Here is a 19813-nt window from a genome sequence, read left to right as displayed (position 1 = left end):
CCAGCTCAGGATTCATGAGGGTCAGGGGAGTGGGGGAGGGTCTCCCTGACATGGATTCTTTTGCCAGCTTTTCAATCACTTCCCCCTGGCAGGACTGCCTTGCCAGGCCACAGGGGAAGAGGACACCCTCAGTCCTGATTTGACTTGATGAGTGTGTTGGGGGTGATGGGAAGGGGGTCTCCTCTCTTGTAAGGAGTAAGGGAGGGGGTCGTGGGAGAGGGAAGGAGGGTGGGGCTGGTAGGCGAGGAGGGTGGGGCTATGACCAGGATATAAAGTAAATAAATAAATAATTTAAAAAGTGTTCAGCATTCTTAGTCAGCAGGGGAAAGCAAACTGAAACTACATTTGAGATTCCATCTCACCTCAGTGACAGTTATTACAATAAAGGAAAGGGACAACAAAAAATGCTGGGTGAGGATGCGAGGACGTTGGAATGCTTAGTCCCTTCTGGGGGTAGTGCAACCTAGTATAGGCATTATATAAATCAGTGTATGTTTCTAAAAAATTAAAAATAGAACTTTCCTGCGACCTAGCTATGCTACTCCTGAGTATGTACCCAAAGAACCCTATATCCTACCACAGAGATACCTGCACATCCATGTTTACTGATGCTCTAGTCACAAGAGCGAAGAAATGGAATGACCCTAGATAGAGCCAACAGATGAATGGAGAATGAAAATGTGGTACATACATCAATGGAATTTTACTCAGCTGTAAAGAAAAGTGAACTAATGTAAGTTATGGGTAAATGAATGAATTTGGGAATTAGCCAAAAAAAAAAAAAAAATCCATGTTATACAGAAAGCACATGTCTCATATGCAGGTCCTAGCTTTACGAAGTCTGTATATAAGTTGATGTGAATGTGGTTATAGGCTCTGAGATCAGAAAAGAGCATGAGGAGGAAGTGTTGAAGAAGCAGGAGGGCAGCACAAGTGGCATGGATGTGGAAATGGAGCTCACAGTGAGGAGGTGAGGGGCTAAGGGGATGAGAGACAGGTGAGGAGCTCACAGTGAGGAGGGGCTAAGGGGATGTGAGACAGGTGAGGAGCTCGCAGTGAGGAGGTGAGGGGCTAAGGGGATGAGAGACAGGTGAGGAGCTCACAGTGAGGAGGTGAGGGGCTAAGGGGATGAGAGACAGGTGAGGTGAGTCAACAAAATCTGTCTAAAAATGGCACAATAAAACCTAATTCTCTGTGTTAATTGTTAGTTAAAAAATAAAACTACAGAGGTTGTGGAGATGGCTCAGTGGTTAAGAGCACTTCCTGTTCTTCCAGAGGACCCAGGTTCAATTCCCAGCACCACACGGCACCTCATAATTGTCTGTGACCCCAGTTTTAGGGGATTTGACACCCTCTCAAAGATATACATTTAGGCAAGACACAAATACACACAAAATAAGAATAAATAAGTATATACAATGATGCCTCTCATGTTTTTTTTTTTGGTTTTTTGTTTTTTTTAATAATAGTGAGATTTTGGAGTATCCTAAATTCCCGAAATAGAAAAATGGTTAAATAAATCATGGAATTTCTGTTTCATAATTTTGATTATTATGCAATCATTAAAGCTAAGTCTAAAAATATTTTCTTTCCCTTCTGCCTTGTCTTCCCTTCTCTTTTCCCTCCAATCCCTCTCTTTGAGACATAGTTGCAAAGTTTTCAGTTACCCTAATACCCAGACTTCTTGCTAGACGTAATTGTTCAATGGCTTCACTAAAGGGATGTCGACATCAAAGTTTGAATCTGGAGACACTGACTTTAAGATTTTTGTGCTCCAGTGGAACTTTTATAGTTTTCATAATGCTGTGTAAAAGTAAAACTCGAAAGCTATCCAAACTTTGCTCTGCTAAGGACCACAAGGTAAGTGAAGTGTGGAAATTGCTGTGTTGCTTTTGGCTTCTGGAATCCTACCTGATAATAGCAAAGATGAGCAGTTTTCAAAACACCGACCAACAAAACATTGACTAAGTTGCTTAGCTAAGACTTTTACACTGGAGGGATGGCTGCTGGTTGAGTGCTTGCCATGTAGTTATGAGGCCCTCAGTTGTCATCTCCAGCACCCAGTTAAATGTGGGATGCAGCTACACATCCTTGTTATCCCAGTGCAAGGAAGAGGGGGCCAGGGGGAGCTCTGAGCCTGTTGCCCCGCCAGTCTGACCAAATTGGGAAGTTCCAGGTTCAAAAATTAAGACAGCGAGCCATTAAGGAAGACACTCAGTGTTAACTTCTGGCTTCCATATGTACACACACTGCCATGAGCACTCCCCCTATGCAGAGGAACATGAACACAAACACACACACACACACACACACACACACACACACACACACACGTTCACACATGTGTGCTTGTGGGCACATGCATGAACACAAACCCATCCATCCATCCTTCTATCCATCTGCACACGTGCATGTGCGTGGACACCCCACACACACCTATTTACCTTTAAGTAACAATGGTCACCTTCAGCTACTTTGAGAAAAAACAAAGTGTTTTTATATGAGACTAGTAAAAACTATAATGATATAGATTCACATAAAGTAATATAGACTGATCCCTAAGAAAAGGAATAGATTGTTATTCGTTTTCTGTGGACATATACACCAAACATGTGTATATATGCATAGATAAACACACATTCACATATATCCATTCATACATGCAAATATACTGTGATAAAACCTACATAACATCATTTTAATTATTATAAGTGTGCAATGCACTAGTGTTAAATATAGCCACAGTACTTTGCAACTACCCCAATTATTTATACCCCAACCTATATCATCCCCTAATGTGAATTCTTTACTTATTAAACAATAACTTCTCCTTTTTTAATTTTGACTTTTTAAATGTTATATGTCAAAACTGGCACACTCACGAATAAACTCCAAGAATTGTTTAATACAACCCAGGCAAAAAAAGTCTAAACACTTCTCTTTAAATTTACTGTAAGTGTACATATTCACTTTACCTCTCGACCATAGCCCCCTCCCTACTCTCCTCCTGGTCCCTCCCTCCCACTCTCTTCCCTCTATGACTCCACCCCTTGTCCTCAGAAAACAGGAGTGCCCCCTTCACCACCCCCCCACCCCCCAGCACATCAAGTTCCATCAGTACTGAGCTCTTCCTCCTCATCCACTGAGGCCAGGCAAGGCAGCCTGGTTAGGGCGAAGTGATTGAAAGCAGGAAACAGCCAGCACCCACTCAATTTACGAGGGGGCCCACACGAAGATCAAACTGCCCATCAGTTACATATGTGTCGGGGGCCTTGGTCCCAGTCCATGCATGCTCTTTGGTTGGTGCTTCCGTCTCTGTAAGCCCCCGTGGGTCTAGGTTAGCTGACTCTGTTGGTCCTCTTGCAGCAATTGTTCCCTCTTGGTCCTTCTATCGTTTCCTTCCACTCTTCCACAGGACTCCCCGAGCTCTGCCTATTGCTTGGCTGTGAGCCTCAACCTCTGATTCAATCAGCTGCTGTGTATGTTTGGGGGTGGGTGCTCTCAGAGAACAGGTTAGGCTTCTGTCTGTAAACACAGCAGAGTATCATTAGTAGTGTCAGGGGTTAGCTCTCTCCCATGGAGCGGGTCTCAGGTTGGTCCCGGCCTTGGCTGGACATTCCCTCTTCTTTATCCCTGTACATCTTGTAGGCAGGGTAAATTTTGGTTCGAGGATTTTGTAGGTGGATTGCTGTGGCCCTTCCACCACTATAGGTCCTGCTTGGCTGGAAGGTGGCCTCCTCAGTCTGGTGTGCGCCTCTGCTAGGAGGCTCAGCTAGAGACATCCCCGTATCCTTCCTGTAGCCAACCCGGTCACAGGCCTCCAGCTCGTCTCAGCGATGCCCCTGCCTTCCGTTTCCTTTTTCTCTCCAGGCCCTCAAACCCCCCCTCCTCGCTCTCCCCATATCTGATCACCACCCCCATTTCCCTCCCCACACCCTCTCCTGTCCACTTCCTTCCCTGCTTCCTCTTCCACTGTCTATTCTATTTCCCCGTCTGAGTGATTTTAAAGGAGAGCCTCTCTTCTTACTTAGCTCTTCATGGGCCTGTGATTTAAACAATAACTTCTAACCTCCTTGGCTCTTGGTAACCTCTACTCTACCTTCTCTCTCTGGGAATTTTCCTCCTCTGCGCAAGTTTCCTAAGTGGGATCATATGATACTTCTCTGCTGTGTCTGGGTTATTTCATTTAATACCATGTAGTCAAGATTCCCCCCATGAAACTTTTATGCCTTTATGGCCAAATAATATCTCTTTGCATGGATGCAGCCACATGTCCCCCAGCTCCTGGTCAGCTGGCTTCGGGGCTTAGTTTCTGAGCCCCAGTGGAATTTTGGGGGGGGGACAGAAAGTTGTCCAGTCCTTTGGAAAAGAGCCCCAAATGTACACTGCTAAACTCCCAGTTACAGAGCAGATTCTGGAACAAGGACCCCAGAGGGAGGGGCCTGATCTCACACTGTTTTGAGTTTGCATAGCTTGGTACACACACACACACACACACACACACACACACACGTTCTAAAAACTTCTGCTCAGCAGCTTCCTAGAAACTGGATCAAAGCACCCCTGAGTCTGTGTACTCTGAGGGTACGTCTCATTGTCACAGTCCACGGCTGCTTCTTCTCCAGCTGTCTTCTGTAGGAAGTGAAAGAAGAGACAGTGTTACAGGTGAGGACAGGGAGAAACTGACTCCTGGGGACTCCTCATCTCCTTTTGAGTTTCTACTGAAGAGGATGAATCAAAATATTCCTGTTGGATGTGGATAGAAATTGTTAGAGCTCATTGGTTATGAAAATTATGTTTGGGGAGAAAGGAAAGGAAGGTTTTGTTTGTTTGTTTGTTTGTTTTCTTTTTTTTTAGTTTAGTAAAATTTAGGCAACCATCCTGTACAATGCAATTTGCTGGAATCTGTGAGAAGTTCTTGATCGGATGGAGGCAGGGGTTAGTATGAACTGGTAAATAGATAAGAAACTAAAACTTGCTATTTGTAGGTCTGTGAGAGAAAATGTACTTGAGGCTAGGAGGAAGTGTGCTATTTCAGGTAGCATTTATTCGAGACTCCCTCCCCCCTATCTCTGTATGGTATATACAAATATTATTTTATAACACACAAAGTAGTCAGATTTCTTTTAACTTCTTGTATACAGATAAATGAGTCCCCCTACTTAACATCACTGACAAGATACTAACCCTCAGAAAATGTGAATTGCTTATTCAAAACCATAAAAAGATATGTATCTTAAAAAACTTCATATATAATACAACTATATTATTAAGGATTTCTAATTTTAAAATATTTTATGTCATATCTATGAATGTACATAAAGGGTGACATGTCTGGGTTTTGTACAGTTTTTCATGGGGAATTTTTCTTCATGAATTGTTTTCTTTGGGTAAATTTTAAACATTGAAATGGTTGCATAAGGAGTCTCCAAATACCACTGACAAGAGGACTTTGCCCATGGTCAGCACTGGCAGCTCACCAATGTGTGCCTGTTCCCTTTCTCCCTATATCAGTTGAACAACATGTTTCTGTTTTAGGGTGTGGGTGTTCGTGTGCAGAAGCTGGTTCCAGATGTTCTCAGCAATACTCACTATTATTCCTGCTGTACTCTGGTATTGAACTCCAATTTATTTCTTATTTGTGTGCAGTTTCTGTGTCACTTTCAGCTTAAATGTTAAGCTGGCCTCCTGGAATGATATTCTTCTGCAATCTTGAGACTTTCAGGGACTTGGAAAAGATGCCATCTGGTACAATCCCCAATAGTTGCCCTTCAGTAGCTACTTGGTCTTAGACTCCTTGGGCTGCTCTAAACAAACTCCTTAAGAGAGCAGGCTTATTTACAGCAGCTGCTTCAATTACACAGATCTAGATTCTGGAAGATGCAAGATCAAAGAGCCAGCAGTGATGTCAGGGGACCTGTTTTCTTATTCAGACATAACGTCTCCTTTGTGTGTCCATAAAAGAAGTGTCCTTGTGACCTAATCCCAAAGTCTCACCTCTCAGTATATAAATGGTGGCTGTTAAGAGTTTCAGTGTGTGGATTGAGGGAGGTCATAAGTATTTATGTTGAATGAAGAATGAATCCTTACACTAAATAAAATGAGCAAATTGAATGCATCAATATAAATACTTCATAATTCTTTCATTTAGTAGATGTTGCCAGAATTATCAATTAAATAAAATTTTATTTTTGAGACTTATTCTACATTTTATATTAATGATATCTAAGCAGTATTTCTGGAGGCCAAAGTTAATAATATTCAGTAGTCAGATAAGTAATTTCCATTATAGAATATTGGTTCTCATTCATAGGTCTGTCCAGGTATCTGAAATGTTGACACATATTACAAAAGTTTCATAATCTGATTATATATTACATTGTTTGAAAGGAAAAGTATCAGCTCAGGATCCCGAAGACTAAATTCTCAGACCAAGTTCTCAGCACAAAGAAGATTTATTTGCCCTGGAGGGACAGAGGGCAGGGCTAAGGGGCAAATATAGGAGCTAGAAGGTGAAGTGAACAAAGCAGAGGGGAGAAAGGGATGGGGTATTGGTCCTAAAGTGGGACAAAGGACTGCCTCTGGATCAAGAGGAGATTGACCACTTCTCCTGGATGGGGAGACCTGGTGGCCCTCAGAGGAAGGATAGCAAGTTACTAAGAAGAGATTTGATACCCTATGCTCATATACAGGGGGAGGAGGTCCCCCTCAGTCACAGTCATAGGGGAGGGGAGTAGGGGGAAAATGGGAGGGAAGGAAGGAATGGGAGGATACAAGGGATGGGCTAACAATTGAGATGTAATATGAATAAATTAATAAAATATTTTTAAAAAAGAAGAGACAACCCTGATCCATAGGAAAATGGCATTTTATGAAGGTAAAGGGGGAAACCTGTGTTAGGATGAAGTGTTTAATTTTAACTGGGCATGTTAACTAGGTGAGCCAAAGGGGCTTTTGATTTCTGGAGCTCAATACTTTGATAGCTTGACCTTGGTAGTCAGCCTTAGGAGGAGGAAGTGGCTAAATCAGGAGCCTTAGGGGCTAGATTTAGGAATGCAACCTAATGCTTTTAGCAAGGAAAGCGGGAGAAGGGCAAGGCTGCCTGCCAGAGCCATGCTTGCCACACTCAAGCCGACCAGAGTCCCTTCACTGTCAGTTCATGATAATGGTGATGTTTAGAGAGTGCTACAGTGTTCCAGGTATTGTTCTCATGCCCTATGGACATTGACTCAATAAATTATTATACAAGCTTGTGAGTCAGGTACTATCATCCCTTGCTTTTTCCACAAGGAGTGTGAGGTACAAAGAAGTTGTACAACTGTGCAGCCAACCAGCTGTCAATTTGTCAAACCTAGACCTCAATTCTCATGACTTAGAACTTTCCCTTAGGAGCTGTGGTATTCTGATGAGCTGTCGACTTTTATCTGACAATGTGGTGGGCGTTTAGGATGAAAAGAACACATGATTTGAGGCTATATCCAGAGGAGTTTCCTAGCATTGAAGCCCTGCTTGCTTCTAATCAGTGGTCATCCATCTTTATCTCAGAATTTTCCAGCGACCCTTTCACATTCTCTGTGAATTTCCAATGCTCTTTCTTTTCTTTGGTATTTTTTCTTATCCTGACTCTCTTCCTTACCAGCTTACACTGGGTCACCTTACCTAGTAATTCAAAACAACTTTTATTTTATCTTTATGGTGAAAAAAGTACATATTTAGAATTAGCCAGCTGGACTCAGTCTAGATGACCCCAGTCTTGTTGGCAACATCCAGAGCATCATAACCAGGAGCCAGCCAAACATACGCCTCCTTCTCTCCTTCAGGCCTTATCAGGGTATTGACTTTGGCCATCAACATCACAGAGGTTCTTCGTGGCCTGTTTGATCTGGTGTATGTTGGCTTTGACATCCACAAGGAACACAAGTGTGTCATTGTCTTCTGTCTTTTTCATGGCTGACTCGGTGGTCAGGGGAATTTGATGATGGTGTAGTGGTCATGCTTGCTTTTCCTGGGTATACCTCTGGAGCCCCCAGGGTCTTGGCCCCTGGAAGGTGGGTGATGGTACAGTTCTTCCTTTTGTGGCTGTGGATGCCTTTCCACCCTGACTTCTGAGCTTTCAAGGCCTTTGCTTTGGCTTCGACTTTAGGAGGGGCAGGAGCTTTTTTCTTTGCCTTCAGCACCATCTTGGTGGAAATTAAACCCTCAAAACCTCAAAACAAAGTTTTGAAGGTAGTGCTAAAAAATAAAATTAAGAAAAGTCAGGGGCACTACAGCTTGGTATTATTGTCTTAAAGGGATGTTCCCTGGAGCATTCTGTGTGGAATAGAGAGACAATAGATAAGATTAACAGACCTGAATTTCATGGTTAAGATTAAAATTACATAGAAGGGGTCGAAATTTACCTCTGAGATGAAACTCACACACAAAACTCAGGGTTCTGGCATCAGCACTGAAGAGGAGTACAGGTGAATCTTCCCAAGCCCACCCCAGCATGTGACTCTGCTACAGTGGTTCTGGGTAAGACTGAGAAGAATAAAGAAAAAGAAAAAGAAACTTTTCTATATAGGAGATCAAGAATAAGTGAAAAGTCTGTCATTGCCTCTATGTAATTGGTCAACAAATATAGGTAAAGGGATCATATGTTGAAGATTCATTAGTCCAAACATTTCCCAACATGTTAACACAACAGGATTTAAAAGGGAGATCTTTGATCACTGGGACCAATAGAAGCAATCTCACCCCATCACTGTTTGTGCAGACAAGTATTCTCCCTGACCATCCAAAGAACCAGTGTTCCAAAGGTTCAAACCAAAGAAGGGAAGTCTGTGAACATAGTGTCCAGAGGCCTGGAAGTCAGAGTAAACAGAAAAGGAGCCAGCTGGAGCTGGTGCCTAAACACTGATAACTTTCCATGATCCATGGGACCACTGGGTATCTTGTTAGGACACCAAAAGTAGGTTAAAGACCATTTATAATTGCCAGGAAAGTGGAAGGACAGAGAGGGAAATGATTTAGGACAAATGTGATTTTTTTCTTTAAAGACTGAGTTGTGCAAACCCCACACCAAAGTCCAGCAAGGTGATTTTTTTTCATAGTTCCTAACAAGATATCCAGTGGGTCCACGAATCATGGCAACTAATGTGTTTTCTAACAGGCTGCTCTGCTCAATGGTTCTTTTTTTTTTTTTGGTTTTTTGAGACAGGGTTTCTCTGTGTAGCCTTAGCTGTCCTGGACTTGCTTTGTAGACCAGGCTGGCCTCGAACTCACAGCGACCCGCCTGCCTCTGCCTCCTGAGTGCTGGGATTAAAGGCGTGTACCACCATGCCCAGCTCTACTCAATGGTTCTTGTGCAGATTTCTCAAGGTCCTTATAGACTAGGGACCTACAGTCCCTATGGACTAGTGTATAGTCCCTAAACACTAAACATCTTATTTTGAAATCCTGTGGCTCAGGCAGAACATTTGATATGGTCATTGGTTACAAGTTTTGCTCAATTATTTCACACAGTATGTTATAATTTCCAATATTTGATTATTTTAATTCAAAGCAATGGACTGAAATACAGAACATTACTTAGATCACACACAGGGTGCAAATCAGACCCTTAGGCTTCTTTCAAGATGGGGTAAGAGTCAAGAAAATGTTATAATTGGGCAAAAGGTAAGTGAATAGATTTCAAGCACTACTTTGAAATAGAACAAATAATAATGATATTTTCAGATAACAGAAAAAATTCCATGTCAAAAGCTATTTCAAAACTGAAAGGGATTGGTGAAATGGTTCAGTTGGTGAAGGTGCTTGCTACCAAGATTGATTACTTGAGTTAGACCTTACATGGTAGAAAATTGACACCCATATGTTGTGCTCTGACTTCCACATGTGTACATGGCATGCACCACTCCCCATAAAGAAATTGATTAAAATGATAAAATTTATAGCAATAATAGTTGACAATTTGTCACAGGAATTTAGCCTTTTAAAACTAAGTGCTGCTTAAGCAGTTTCTACGTGGTTGCTTCATCCCTTCTGATGCTGGAGACTGGAACACACAGCGAAAGCTCTTGGGAAAAGGGAAATGGACATGAAGTGGGAGAGTGATTACAAATAAGAACTCAAAAAGTATAAACACGTCTTATTGGTCCTTGCTGACTCTGGCTTCTTTGGTGGTATCCTTTTGCTTCCTCCTTAGTGGAGCGGAACACACACACACACACACACACACACAGAGAGAGAGAGAGAGGGGGGGGGAAGAGGGAGAGAGAGAGAGAGAGAGGGAGAGAGAGAGAGAAAGAAAGAGAGAGAGAGAGAGAGAGAGAGAGAGAGAGAAAGAGAGAATGAGAATGACAGGAAAGTCTATGATACAGATATGGGAGAAGAGTAAAATAGCTGTCAGCAATCTACTGTTTTCTGAATGCAAATGAGTTAAATAAACAAATAATAGCAAAAAACCCGAACAAACAAACAAAACTGCTGTGCCCAATTTTATCTCCAAATATCTCTTCTTGGGGCTATAGAGATGGCTCAGTTGGTTAAGAACTTGCTGTAGAAGCACAAGGTCTTCAGATCCTCAGCACCCATATAAGAGGCCAGGCACAACAGCATGCACCTATAGTTTTAGCACAGGAAAGGAAAAGACAGGGGGATCACTGGGTCGTATAGTTGAATAGATGAACTTCCTTATAGATTTGTTTCAAAAAACAAGGGCCTCCATGGGGCTTTGGAGGGTCTGTATTTTTCTCTGGAAGCTGGAGAAATGGATCAGTTACTTATAATGCAAGCCAAGCATGAAGACTAGAGTTCAGATCCCCGGAATTCACAAAGCAGGCATTGTAGTCCTAGCATGCCAATGAAAAAATGAACAGTGGAGACGAGAGAAGCCCTGAAAGCTCGCAAGGCTAGCCTGGCAGATTCAACAGGAAGAAGCAAGAAACCCCACCTCAAACAAGGTTGTCCTCTGGTCTCCATATATATATATATACACAGATGTGAACATATGCATACACATACACATTATACCCACATGTGTACTCATACACACATGAAAAGAAAGAAAGATCAAGATAAGTTGCAGAAGATACTCAGCATCAATCTCCAGTCTCCACAGGCCCTGGCACACTCATACATACAACCTCATTTGTGGTCCACTCTAGTTACACAACTTCTGGGAGGGAAGGGACTTTCAAAATAGTTTTGCTCAACCTCAAAAAAATTAACTCATTACAAAAACCATCAGTACTCATCCATGATTTATTATGTGAAAGGATGAATGGATGAGCATATTGACGTTGGGTTCTCATGCTAGTCATAAGTTAAACTTATAATGAGGCTGTAGCAATTATTTTAATGGAAGAAGAAATAATTCAAGGAGAGGAGAATTTTTATTACAGGATTATTGCAAAATAGAAGGAAGGGACAACTGCAATAGAGGCATCTCAGACCTGTGATCATCTGGGAGGTGGGGAGGAGGTCTTTTGTGTGGTGGAGAAAGCAAGCCTATGGCAAGGACTAGGCTTCTGGGTGAGAGTGTTGGTTCAGGCTGAGAATGGGCCAAAGTTCAGTCATGTGATGAGGGCAATATTAACTGAAGTTTGGTCAAGTTGGCCAACACAGTTTGTTCTTAGAGATTGATGAGGATGAACAGTTTAGCTATTTATGACAAACAAGCAGAACCATAGAGAACTTTGTGCAGGGACACAGAATGGGCAGCAGCCTCTGTTATGGATCAGAGAACATTTCACCCATTTTAGTAGATACTGTGAGGGGAAAAGGGTGCTGAGCAGGGGGAGTAGAGAAAGTTGATCTGTTTGGCTAATAATTACCTTCTGATTGATTAATGAGTTCAGTTTATCGTTTATGAAGCAAAGAATGGGGATTTTTTATTCCTGTCCTGGGTGAACAAGGAGGGCCCAAGGAAGACTCACATGACACATGGAAAGGATGGTCCTTCTAGTGGGCTATTTACCAAATACAGATGGTTTGGGAGGATTTTTTCAGCCACTGTTTTTGCTGAGTCACAGTAAAATTCAGCCTTGCTAATCCTTTGGAAAATTGATCTGTTGAAGTGTATGGTGGCCTTACTGTTTGACCTGCCTTTGTAATGAGCCTTGTGTGTTTTCCTGTGAAGAGTTGAGGCTTTGGGCTACTGTTTCTGATTATGGATGCATAGACATGTGTTGATAATTTTCGAGAAAAACCAATGAAACTCTCAAATTATACAATGATTATGTAAGATTATGCATTCACTTTGGACAAAAATAAGCAATTACTTATGAAGTCAAATACATACCATGTAGCTCTGGAGATAAAAAAAAATTCTCATGAATGTGTACATTTACTAGCATAATAATTTTATTAACAGATGCCTATGAGGCATAACAGACAGTGTCCGTAAGAAGATTAAAGGATGAAGAAACTCTGATTCATGCATACATGAATACTACCCACTGATAAATAATGTACTGTTGAAATCTAAAAAAACAACTTGTATCTGATGATTTAAAAACTGACAATATATATTTTAATGTATCATGTATTGAAAAACAACACAATTCCAGTATAGATTTAATATGTAAATATATTAAATAATCCCATTTAACTGACATTTTAATGAAGGAGAATTTTAGAATCAGAAAATTGATGATTTCTTGGACCATAGAGTCAGATAAAGAAATTTATGGAAGTGAAATGAACATTTTGAGAGTGTTAAAATGGTCTGCATTGTTATAGTGCTGCATATATACATATAGACATTTACCAAAACTCATAATATTATTCACTGAAAATTGGTGAGTTTTATCATATTGCTAATCCATTTATGTTGAAAATATGGGTCAAGGTTAAAGATATTTGTCCTCTATCTATCTCTCTATCATTTATCTATAGCATCTATTTATCATCTATCTACCTACCTACTTACCTACCTACCTACCTACCTGCCTACCACTCATCCATTTACCTGTTTACAGATTTATCTATATGTAAACTTCTAAGATTGTTCTAACACACTGTCAACTCTGGTAATGCTTTACTGTAGCATCATTATAATCTATATGGGATTGCTCAGAGGAAGCACTTTTTGTTTTTCCTTTTTGTTACTAATATCAAGAAAAGAAGTTCTTCATTTAGTTATCAAAATAGGTTGAAAGATAGCGAGCAAGCACAGATCTCGGTACTTTGCTATAGACTTAAAGACTACTATCTTGTTTACCATGACCTCATTTACCATGTGCCAGTGACAAAGATAAGCCACACCACTTTAATCCTCTTCAGTTTACTTCAAATCCACAAGTATTTGTGTAGAAAAAAAAGTCACTCAATTGTCCCGGCCCACAGGACAAATCAAACCAGGCTTCACCTGAAAGAGGGAGTGGGGATTGAAACTGGGCAACAGAGACTCTAGAAATATTGAGTCAAGTCTGGAAATTTCTGATCAAGACTCTCTTTCATGCGGACGAGTAAGACTTTATACAGCAAGGTCAACAGGATCTGTTTTAATCCCACTTTCCCTAGACCCCAGGCAAGAATACAATCACCTGAATAGCTACCTGTAAGAACTTCCTTAATCCTCTGGGTAGCTCCCTGTAAGGACTACACAAAGGTAGCCTAGAACACAAAACCTTCTTAGGCAAGTGTCAACAACTCAAAGGTCACAGCATGAAGCCTAAGCACTGGATTTCTAACACGGCTGAATTTAGCATGGCTCCCCACACTCAATGGACTAATCAGTGTATTTATTTGAGTGGTAGGGTACTTGCTTAGCATGCATAAGGACCTAGGTTCACTCTTCAATACTAACACACACACACACACACACACACACACACACACACACACACATGTGCGTGCGCGCGCGCGCACACACACACACACACACACACACACACACACACACACAAAACTATCAAAAGTTGGCCATATATGCTTTGAGCATAGATTAGTTAACTTCATATACCATTTGTGGCTAGAATTGTAGATGTTACAAAAATGAAAGCAGGAACTACAGAAATATTTCTTAAAGCTTGAAAAATGATGTTCATGATTCTTTCAGACTGAGGTCCATGTACTTTCTTCCAAGTAGTGAGAAGTTTAGTGTAGGGGGCACTTGTGAAACAGTAGGAATACAGCTCTAGTTATGAACTAGAACGGCCCATTGTGTCTGCATGTCTTCGAGTTCTTCTCGTTCTTTGACCTTTCTTTTAGAAGTTTTTGAAACTTGCTTAGATGAATCCTATATTTGCATCATTTCCTCTCCTTCTTCCAACTCCTCCACGCCCCCACCTCAAGTTCATGCACTCTTACTCTTTGATTATTATTTTTATTTGCATGCACAGATGTGACCATATATACGGAAATTTATAAACCCAACCTGCTGAGTTTACTTAGCGTTGTTCACATTTGTTTAGGGATGACCTCTCAGGATTGGTTAACCTATCAGGGGACTCTTTCCTGGAGAAGACTGGTTCCTTCTCTCTCAGCAGCCTTTGCTCCCCTGTAGAGCTTCATCCAGGGGAGAAGCCTTGTTTGAATTCCTCTAGCCACACTGGCGTGTCAGTTGCCACTGTCATTTTACAGGTCTTGTGTTGGTAACCAAATTGTTGAAATTTCCTGCGTGTATCCCCTGTCACATATTGTCTAAACCAGTGTTCTGTTGGTGTAATGAGACACCATGACCATGGCAACTCTTATAAAGGAGAGCATTAAATTAGGGCTTGCTTACAGTTATAGAGACTTAGGTTATTATCATCATGGTGAGGAGCATGGCACATGCAGGCAGACACGGTGCTGGAAAAGTAGCTGAAAGTTCTACAACCAGGTCCATAGGCAGCAGGAACAGGAAGAATAAATCACTGGGCCTGCCTTGGGCTTCTGAAACCTCAAATCCGCCCCCCCCCCCCCCCCCCCCCGGCGAAACACTTCCTCTAGCAAGGCCATTCCTCCTAATCCTTCTAAAAAATACCACTCTCTAATGACTAAGCACTCAAAACTATGAGCCTATGGGGCAATTCTTATTTAAACCACCACATATATAGAAGACATTATCTTACAGCAGATGTCTTTAGCATTTCTTATTCTCTCTTTAGGGTAAGGTTGCTGTCACAATGCTCCATTTGCGAAGTCCACAGATGCTGCAGATGTTGGAGAACTCTTTAAGGAAACACCTTCCTGAGTCATTAAAGGTGAATGTGAAAAATTCTCTGGGAAAGGGGACTATTAAATGTCTAAGAAAAAGGTGGGAAAGAGAAAGAACATTTACTGGTGCGTGTTCTGGGTCAGGTATTCACTCACTTTGTGACCTAAAATATAGTTGCTATCACCCGAAGGCAAGGAAGACATTCAATGTACATTTAACTAAAGAGGAAAGAAGAGCCCTGTTGTGGCAGAGCAAGAACACATCACAGTGAGTGACAGTGTGGCACTGAGATCTAGATGATCTTTCTGGACTCGGGGACACTCCCTTGTCCTCACATAGGAATTGCTTTATATAACACTGGAAGCTTCTCAGTTGCAAGTTGACAAGAGTGATGTTCCATATTGTCCTAACCAATCACATATCTGACAAGAGGTTAACTACATTACAGTGAAGATGTTTGTTAATTAATCAGAAGACATAAAAGTTGCTGGAATTTACACTCATAGCAATGAAGGATCAGCACATTAGAGCAAAGCTGCTGAAAATGAAAGGAAAATAAACCCATAAGTATAATTAAAGTTAATCCTCTTCTTTCCATCATGTATGTGTGACAGGATGCATATAAACAGAGAGAAGACCCAGGAAACATCAGGAGCTCACTGTAATAACTGCTACCTAAAGAATCCTTAGTAACAGCAGAATCCGCATTCTGTTCAAGTGTTCATACGACATTTTCCAAGACAGATGACACACACACTAGAATTTTATGATTATTACAATCATATTTAATGTGTTCTTAAAAGTAATGGAGCTAGTGGTCCATGGAGGAGTGCTTGCTTTGTGTGTGTAAGAACCTAAGTAAGGAATTCCCAGCACTCAAGCCAAAAGCCAGGTGTGGCCACTCACATCTATATTGCCACTGTTCTGGGCTGTAGAGGCAGGAGGAACACTGGGACTTGATGTTTCCTAGCCTAGCTCCAGATTCAGTGAGAGACCTCATCTCAAGGGGACAAGGTAGAGAGTGACAGAGCAGGATACCAGTGTCCTCTTCCAGCTCTCTCACCTCTGCAGACATATGGGCGTGTATATCTGCACATATATCACACGAATACACACACAGACACACATGTGCACAGATAAAGTCACACCACATTAAAATTAATATTAAAATTTGTTCCTTTAAACCCCCGAATTGTATGCAAATGATAAAAATAATTATAAATAACCTATGCTTAACATTAGAAGGAAAATTTAGACTAAGTTAATTGAATAACTATGGAGGTGCAGCAGCAACTAAAGCATTGGTTAGTGGGAAATACACAGCATTAACTTCCTTTACTAAAACTATGTGAATGATCTCAAGAACTTGGTTTGTTTCCACCACATAACTAGAAAAAATAGAACAAAGAAACCCACTAGCAAGCAAAAAACAAAAAAAACCAAAAAAACATACAAAAAAACAAAAACAAAAAACAAAAAAAACAAATGAATCTGAGTGAGAAAAAAAACTAAAGAAAATCCAATCAATCATTTATGATCTGGTTCTAAGCTTATTAATGTTGATAAGGTTATAGTCAAACTGACCTAGACTAGAGAAGATAAATATTTCCAAAATAAAGAATGAAATATCATTAAAAATCCAATGGGCATTATATACATAACAAGGATGCCACTCATAGATTTCAGATATGTTGTTGTTATGTGAAGAGCACAAATTAACAAGGTTTGTTGAAGAAGAATATACAATCTCAATAGCCCAACATATGTCTATGAAAACATTCTGACATATGAAATGCTTTCTGTAGATGGCTTCACTGAATATTTATATAACATACAAAAAGAATAAGTAATGCAACCACACTGAATATTAGTCAGCATAAACAGCGGTGGGAATACTTCTAAATTCATTTTATGAAGTCAGAGTTACCCTGGTTATAAAACCAAAATTGTGTATCAATAGAAAACTATAGAACTATATGCATCATTAATGTAAATTCAAAAGTCCTCAAAAATGCTGTCCAGACAGCAAAATATATTTAAACAGTTGATTTGATACCATTATTAATCAGTACAAATCGCTGATGCACTACTGTCAACACACTACTGAATAAAAACCATATGTTCATTTTTGTTTGTTTGTTTTCTGAGCGGAATCTCACAATGTATTCTGGACTGCCTACAACCTGCAAGTAATTTAGGCTGACCTCAAACTTATGGCAGCCCTCTGCTTCACACTCTAAAATGCTGTAATTGGTGGTGTAAGCCGCCATGACTGGCTATTTTTTGTTGTTGTTTGAGACAAGATCTCACTAAGTAGTCTGAACTGGACTTAAACTCATCATTATTCTTCCACATCCCCGAGTGCCCAGAACACAGATTTGCACTACCGCATCTAGCTTGATCTTTATTAGTAGGCATAGAAAAAATGTGTGACAAAATATAATAGTCTTGATTAGTAGGAAACTCAGACAGCTATGAAGGGAATTTGTTTAACTTGAAAAAAAGCACGTAGGCATGATGTACACTTTAAGATCTTTCTATATAGTGAAGAAATGGAATATTTTGCTTAAGATGGATAACGAAGCATTGGTATTAATTCTCCTTAATCCTGTTTACTGAAATATTGGTGACATAACAAGCACATAAGTCAAGAAAAAGAAATTAAGGTAATATCTATTGGTGGTGGGAAGGAGGTTAAATGTAGTATGTTCTCAGAGGTCATGATCACCTAACAAGTCTACAAAATGATTTTCTGGATGTACGTTTAAGAAGGCTAAAGGATTCAAGATCAATATACGAGTAGTATAACTCAATTCTACCTGTATACATTAGCAATTGGGGAATAACTGGAATCTAAAATGTAAAATAGGTACCATTTGCCATAGCATGAAACAAAACAAATAAATAGCAAATAAAAATCCCCACCAAACACTAAGCTCCCAAAACATTAGGTAGAGCCTCTTGTTGGTTTACAGATCCTTTTGTTAACTACTGGTCTATCTGGATTATTTAGTACAAAATTTCACCAAGTGTGAGGCTGAGAAGCATGAACAGCATAAAATCCTATTTGTTTTCTCAGATGTTCTTACAACTTGTATGGCTGTTATTCATAGACTAAGCTACCTGAGTTTCATGTAATCCCAAGTCACTGTTCCTTCTGATGAGAGAGGGAAGGTATTTGCCAAGATGGCAGGGTTCATGGTCTAGGTTTTAAAATTTTCAACCAAAAAAAATAAGAAATCCATTGGGCAACACTGCAGAAATTAAACATTGCCAGGAGCCAGCGTGCTTTCATACAAAATGAGCAGAGTTGAGAAGTCAGCATTTTTGTAGTCATTTACTATCAATATTACTAAAGTCTCAGGTAGCAGAAAGATGTGTGCATTGTAGCTAGAAACAAAGTCTCTCTCCAAACGGTGAATATTGAATAGTTTATCACACATGTCAACTGTAATTCATCCCAAATATTAAATATTAGGCAACTAAGAAACATTATGTAAATTATGTTTATTGACATGGAGATATGTTTTTGTACATAGTATATGTAAAATTCATATATGTTAGGAAATTTCATTGTTTATAAAATTATGAGAGTATATGTTTATATGTCAGAAAATATACATTTATAGGACAAAATAATGTGAGACTGAGTTATTAATAATTTAATTTGTCTTTATATTTAACTGTTATAATAGTCTTCTCATGATTTTGTTTAAGAGGTCTATCTACTTTGAAGTGGTAAACTATTTCTTGAAGATTGAATTAGATAGGATATGTTTTGCACCCATTAATTTAATAGAAACCAACATCATTCTGGTAACAAAAGCCAGGCTCTTACTTTCCCTTCGCAAAGAGATGGCCATTCAATTGTTCAAATATTTAGGTTTATGGGACTGTCTTCCACATGAACCAGGGAAACCCATTCAAGCTCAAGGCTCTGGTGGACAAGTGGCCTGATTTTAACACAGTGGTTGTCCGTCCTCAGGAGCAGGTAAGTTATATCATAGAATGAATATGACCCTCAGTTTACAATTTCTCTGTGTCTGTCCTGAACCTGGAAACATGCAGGTTCCCAGGAAACAGATGATCCATGGCGATGCCAGCGTCTCTGTTCTAGATGGAAACAGGATAAGCACATGGACTCTAAAATGAAAGCCCACAGAGAGAGATATGAGGTGAAGAAAAGAACATGGGATAAAAAAAAAGAAAGAAAGAAAGAAAGAAGGAAAGAAGTAACAAAGTGTCAGCAATAAGCTCTTATTATAACTTCAAATGTAAATGGATTAAATTGGGCCTCACAGAAGCCAGGAAGCCTGCTCTGTCCTAGGTCCTATTTATATATTCCAAAGAGGAGGCAGAAAGACTGTAAGAACCAGAGATGATGGATGACTCCAAGGAAAGAGCATCTTCCAGACACAACAGGGCGGATACACGCATTGGCTCACAGAGACAGTGGCAGCAATCACAAGACCTATACAAGTTCAAACCAGACAAAACTCCAGCACAGAAAAGGAGAAGCAGACAAAGTCCTATCCCTTAACAATAATCTATTTGCAATTTAGAAAAAAAAAACCCTAAACATGCCAAAGCATAAGATCTAGTAAATCCTCCAAACAGGCCAAGGGGGATCAGGACTAGCATTCATTACTCTGTGTTTTGTTTTGTTATTGTTTTTCAGATAGCATC

The 19813-nt window shown here is 40.2% G+C and overlaps 1 protein-coding gene across 1 annotated transcript in view; it reads left to right on the top strand.

The window, feature by feature from the left end:
- Positions 1-5596: 5596 nt before the first annotated feature.
- The window catches only part of LOC311609440 (uncharacterized protein), a 42641-nt gene continuing 28424 nt past the window's right edge, over positions 5597-19813 (top strand). Inside the window, exons 1-3 of the mRNA XM_084802542.1 lie at positions 5597-5613; positions 15078-15173; positions 19011-19118. Of these exons, the coding sequence (XP_084658668.1) occupies positions 15096-15173; positions 19011-19118 (186 nt within the window). The 5' untranslated portion in view covers positions 5597-5613; positions 15078-15095. The remainder of the gene's footprint in view (positions 5614-15077; positions 15174-19010; positions 19119-19813) is intronic.

This window comes from Acomys minous (assembly GCF_964271855.1).
Source record: "Acomys minous genome assembly, chromosome: 2".
Lineage (NCBI taxonomy): Eukaryota > Metazoa > Chordata > Mammalia > Rodentia > Muridae > Acomys > Acomys minous.
The sequence above is the reverse complement of the archived record's forward strand: the minus strand, read 5'-3'. Positions and strand labels throughout refer to the sequence as shown.